Source organism: Protomyctophum parallelum, assembly GCF_964188405.1.
Source record: "Protomyctophum parallelum genome assembly, chromosome: 17".
In the NCBI taxonomy this organism is placed as follows: domain Eukaryota; kingdom Metazoa; phylum Chordata; class Actinopteri; order Myctophiformes; family Myctophidae; genus Protomyctophum; species Protomyctophum parallelum.
In genome coordinates, this window is record NC_139719.1 from 32481514 (window position 1) to 32487513 (window position 6000).

General features: G+C 45.0%; 1 protein-coding gene across 1 annotated transcript in view; it reads right to left on the minus strand.

Annotated features, from left to right (window-relative positions):
• The window catches only part of capn15 (calpain 15), a gene marked incomplete at its 5' end in the record, with an annotated part of 52280 nt that extends 46956 nt beyond the window's left edge, over positions 1 to 5324 (minus strand). The window contains one exon of the mRNA XM_083788272.1: positions 5146 to 5324. Coding sequence (XP_083644398.1) covers positions 5146 to 5324 — 179 coding nt within the window. The remainder of the gene's footprint in view (positions 1 to 5145) is intronic.
• Positions 5325 to 6000: the final 676 nt, after the last annotated feature.

Below are 6000 nucleotides of genomic sequence, written 5' to 3' on the forward strand. Positions count from 1 at the left end.
GCAGGGGAGACTCTGGAATCAATAGTCTTTGCCACATCGGTGCACTGTTGTTCCAAAGTAAAGCAGTGTGAAGGAAAGCGTGCGTGCTGAACCCATTATGTTGCCTTGGCGGGATGTCCTGACGCCACCCTGTTCAACAGACTACAGAGAGAGGACGCGCTGAAATAATTCAGACATAAACACAGCCAGTGAGCAGCCTAGCCGAATCCAAGTGGACCGGTTTTAATCCAATTAGTGGGAGGAGAGCCAGTGGAACAGAGCCATGATAAACGCCACCATCCATCACGCTGGGAGAGTCAGAGACACTGGGAGCAACTCTGGGGACAAGAAGACATGGACTGTACAGTGGTCTGAACACCCCCATGGCCGTACGCAGCCAAATACGCTATAACCTAATGACTATTACTAATGGCTGACTGAATTGAAAGAGGCTGCACCAACTAGTTCAGAAGTGAAAATCTCAAGCGGGCTTTAATCTCCTTGATCTCACAGCAGCTAGCAGAAACAATGCAAGACAGAGCAAAGTTGATCACACAATCACAACTCTGCTGTATTTAACCCTTGTGGTGTAGCCGGCTGTTTCCTGGAGGAGTTAGTGGTGTCTCTCTCTCTTACACACACCACCCCCCAGGATAGGGCTGTTACTAGTCCAGTCTCTCTAAGCTCATAATAGTAAATCAAAGAGAGAATGTAGTATTCTACAAGACAGTATATCGAAGGCTAAATTCTGTACAAGAATGGGTGAGTTTAAGCTGGGCACACAGCAGTCTGTTGTTTCTATATTTCATGCTCTGTTACGGCTCAGCAAGGCTTGTCTAACCTTGTTAGGCTCATGCAGAAGTGTGAGTGTGTGTTGAGAGAGAGAGAGAGAGAGAGAGAAAGAGAGGGAAATTGTGAAGGGTGGAAGAGAACATGTTCTCAACATGGCTGCAGTGCACATTGCTTCTTGGATGGGCTTTGTGTGTACAATATGTAAATGTATGAATCAAACTGCATGCTCCCAAAGCTATGCTTGTATGTCTAAATGTGTGAGTCTAAGTGTGTGTGTGTGTGTGTGTGTGTGTGTGTGTGTGTGTGTGTGTGTGTGTGTGTGCTGTACAAGCTCAGCTGACAGCCTGGAGTCTGATTGGTGATGGAGGCAGAGGCTTGTTGCTATGGGGATGCACACACTACTAACACAGGAAGAAGGTCTCCAGACAAAACAGTGATGCAAACCCACACTAAAAAGGGGGACGCTGTGCACTGTGCGGCGTGTTCCCTCCCCCGCGTCATCAGTGCCCATACCCGAGGCGGGGGTTGGCGAAAGGGCCTTTCTGTGTGGAGTTTGCATGTTCTCCCCGTGTCCCCTAGGATAGATGCCCTCACAAAAACATGCAGTAATCCTGGTCTCTAAAACTACCTCCCCCTGGCCAGCCGGGGCGCCTGATGGAGGGGAAAGGAACTGGTCGGTATAACGTGTCCCTTCCACGCGCTACGTCCGGCCGGGGAAATTCCCCCCTGTCAGGTGAAAAGAAGCAGCTTGGACTCCTCATACATAGAAGGAGGCATGAGGTCAGTCCGCTGCCCCCCCAGGTTGGCAGAGGAAGTGTAGTGCCCAGGATTACATTAGATAATTGGCACTGGGTGAAAAGAAAACTGGGTTACAAAATCGTGGGATAAAAAATATTAAAAAAAAAGGGGGACGGCACACATGCATTTTCCTCCTACGTGGAGCAGCTATTGTTGAATGAATGCACACAGTAAGGTTGTAGCGCTGCCACACATGTTAAGAAAAGGATTTATTTTATTTATGGCATTTAAAAGTGTATGTCATATATATATATATAATGGTCCTTAATTAACGCCATCCCTTAAGGGTAAGGCCCTAAGATGTTTTATTTTGTTATTGTTTAAGGGGTGTTTTGAAAGCCTATGTTATGATTTGAGGGGATTGTTTTGATTGACGGGTCCGAGGCTGTCTGACGCACGACAAAAGAGGCGTTGCGGGAGGAACCAAACGAGAGAGACAAACCGTCCAGGAAGTCCACGAGAGACCTGGATCAGTTTGATTAATTATTTATTAAATAATAGACTCTGCTCGAACGCTATAGGTGGAAAATACCTAAAGCCACACTGCAACTATACTGCAACACAGAAAAGACTGGGTGAGACCGTTTATATTTCTTTTATACCCCGCGAGGATCCACTGTTGTTGTTTTCATTTGGAATCATTAAGTTTGGATTATATCGCTTCTGGGGATCCCTTTTCCTTTTTGGATAACTTTTTGGAGTGACATTTCGGTTTTCCCTCTTTCTGGGACATTGGGAGCCGTTTGGATTTACGGAGCGATAAGGAACAATAGGAGCGTGCGGGCGTGCACGAGACGCGGACTTGAATTACTCTTTTCTTACAGACCTGTCTAATAAACTATTTAGCGGGCGTACGTGCGTGCGCGAATCGCGGACAGTCGGTTCAAACAGATTCATAACTTTCAGATCATTCATTTGATTTTGTGGGCGTTTACACCTGTCTGTATTATTATTATTATTTCATTTGGTTGGATAAAGAGCCACATTACTTCATCACCACTTCGCTGTGTTCTCATGAGTTGGTTTGCTGTTTGTCTATTGTCTAGTAAGCTAATCCTGTCATTCTACTTAAATCAGTTGTGTCTAAAGGAGATCAGTCAATATCCCGTACAGTTAAATTTTATTATCAAACCGTTACAAGGTAGTGCTTCTGCAGTAGCCTGGCTAATAAGCCAGACCGAATCAGCCGTTGGCAAAAGTGTGATATTAGTCTGGCTTATTAGCCAGGGTACCTCTGCAGTAGCTGCTCTGTGAATTTTTAAACAGCAATGGTAAGCTACAGATATGCCATACAAATATACTTGCCTTGCAGACCACGGCCATCTTGCCATCAGAGTTTAGAAGCACTCGTTTTCAGTAAACCTGCTGCCTCCTGCATTATGTGCAAATTCGAAACAGGCAAGGCAGTTGAGTGATATCTAACGAGAACTTACAAACTGCAACACTTAGAAAAATAATCACTTGCAAGGAAAGAAAGTAGCTTATAACATGTAAAAAAAAAAGTGGATTTTTATGAAACAAATACTTTGTAAATAGAAAGTTGATAATTCAAGCTTTTCATACAGCTGCAATGTTGGTGAGTTTGACGTTGTTTAATACAATCAGATAGGACTTTTCTGTTTGGATGAATAGGCTGTCAATAGGAAATTGCACCTTGTTAGCACCATTTGCCATTAACTTATATGGCAAGATGGCCACGGTCTGCATATGGTCCATAGAAGGCCTTGTGATGGCCTTCAGTGTTAAATGGGGGGCAATTGCAAGAAAAACATTGACAGAGGCAGGCAGGAGTCAAGAAAGATGAAAGCCTTCCTGGAGACCAATGCTGAATAAATAATGACATCCATTGTGGGGAAATTTGATCTGGCCCTCTGAAAATCAATAACTAACAACCGGACCGTGATGCCCTGAGTGACTCAGCAATAGCTTCAATACACCGGAGTGGTCAATAGCAATTGCTTGTTCTTGTTCTGCAGGGCTCAAAAAGGCATGAAGAAAGCTGGTAGAAATGACAGTTTTCAAGAGGACCATGGAGGATGTTATTTTTTTACAGTGGTCAAAAACACAAATTAAATCGCTTTCAATTGTCATGTGAGCTCATCTTCTTTGAGATCGTAAATACTACTTTCACCATGTCAATAATCAATGATTTAGAAGGCAATGAGTTATAGCTTGGGGACAATTGATCACTACAACATGGTTCTGGCTTGGAGTCAGGACTGGCTTAATACTGTCAATACAGAGAAACAAGGTCTTTCAATAAATGTGAATAACAAACCTCTCCTAGAAATGAGTTTGTCCCATTGGACTTCAATGAGACCTCCCTCCACCATTGATGTACAACACAACACTACCAGTACAACAATAGAACATTCGATTCTGGTGTAGCGATGATGAGCCTTGGTGGTTCATAACTACAACAGCATCATATCAGTTTGTATGAAGGACGCAGCCATCTGTACATTGGCAGCCATTTGTTGGCAGACACTGCACTCCCAGGTCAAGCTCGCACCGCCCTGTAGCGCTGTACACTCCAACAAAGTGCAGCATGGCATGGAATCAGAGGTTGTTTGGGAGCTCCTCTAAACTAAAGCATAGAGGCAAAACATACTCTAATCGCCCTCTGGCAGGGTTCACAGCCTGGGTTCACAGAGATCAATCTATTGGTCCAGGCAATCAACTCAGGCATGCATGGAAATTTTGCATTTTTGTGGCGGGGGAGGTACAGTACCCAAGAGACTACTTGGTATTTTAGATTGCAAAACCGGCTAAGCCATATTTTGGGTGCATAAAAAACACATTAGAGAATGCAGGCTCTGATTAGATCGGGGCAGTGAATTTGATTAATCAGTTAAGGTTATTGAATTATCCTACTGTTATCTTCTTTTTTTCTCATTACGACTGAAAGGGGAAATATTAGACAACAGTAGGTGAGACAGACAGTAGTAAGTGTCACAAGCGAACAACTCCTGTGAATGGTCTCAGATTACTGCACAAAGCACACACTGCTGAGTGACCGGAGGCAAAGACAACACCCATCACAACAAGACCATCCTTAAAATAAAGAGGTCTTGTCATTTGTACACCGTGGCTGCAAGCAACGGTATCCCTCGCCTCATGTATTACAATTTACAACCCACACATCTCATTTCTCCCTCTACTGCTCATCCACTGGCATTGCCAGGCCAATCCCTCCCTGTGCCTCGGGTGCACTCAACTGGGAGATCTATTAGTTTAAGCGATGGTTACTGGCCAATAGAACACACTCCAAATACAGCAATTTGTCCTCTGCCTGGCCCAAACTGTAATTCCACTGAAATGGGACCCAGTTCAAACAGCGACGGGGGGACTGTTAACTGTTTCAAGAATGAAGAGTTTACAAGCAATTTTTGCATCAGTTGGTGGAATTTGGACATGCATTGAAAGTCCCTAAAAGCTATGGATCATACCGATGGTCATGTGATAACCATTCATACGTAAGAATGTTGCATGGGTGGGAACACATCCCAGAGCAGATGGCACATGTTCTGGCATCAAACATGTCATGCCACTTCTGCGGGATATCCTGGTTCTTACCTGCGCTCTCGGTGAGGCAGTGGGTGCTGCTGCTGGCGTGTGATGAATGTGGTACCCCACACGGGACTGCTGTGACTATTCCTGAGCCAGCCCACGGGAGGGGAGGACGGGTAGGGGGTGCTGCGGAAGCCATGGTCCGACTCCGTCTCCGCCGTGAGCGACGAGGCGGAGCTCCCCATCGCCACAGTCAGAGGCAACAACTATGCAGTCAGCTGGAGGGGATGGGGGTGTTTGTGGTGGTACAATTTGTCACAATTTGTGACAGTTTGTCACAAAAACTGACAAAGCATAGGTCCTCAGGGGAGTTAATATGTCACATCTGTTAACCGTTTTCAATACTGTTCACAGTCAGGGTAAGTCTTCTGCAAAATTCAAAAGAGACTTTCCTCTTGCAAAACACAGTCAGTGATGCTTGAATTTAAAAAAAAATAAATGTAATTTAAATGACTGAGACAATCAAAATGCAGGGCTATTAAAAAAAACTCTGCTAAGACTGCAGATCATGGTGGATTTCCCAGTGTGTGGACTGTGGAGGCTGGAAGAAGTAGTCAATCCAAAGTGTAATTGGATGCCCCAAGCGCTGATTCCAATTCAGCAGCCAGTCTCAGAGAGGAAAAAAGGCCTCTCCTCTCTGTGATGGGTTCTCTCTTCCTTATAGACGTCAAGGCTTCTGTGTTAACAGCACGTCCAGTCGTCCATACGGTGTTGTGCAGAATGACACTCGTAATTCCTCCTGCATTGCCTCCAACAGTTCTCTCCTGGTCTAGTCTCATGCCTGGTCATTACTTGATGCATGCTCAGGAGCTGGAAGACAGGCATGTGTACTTGGGCTCACAGCCAAACAACATCTCCGTA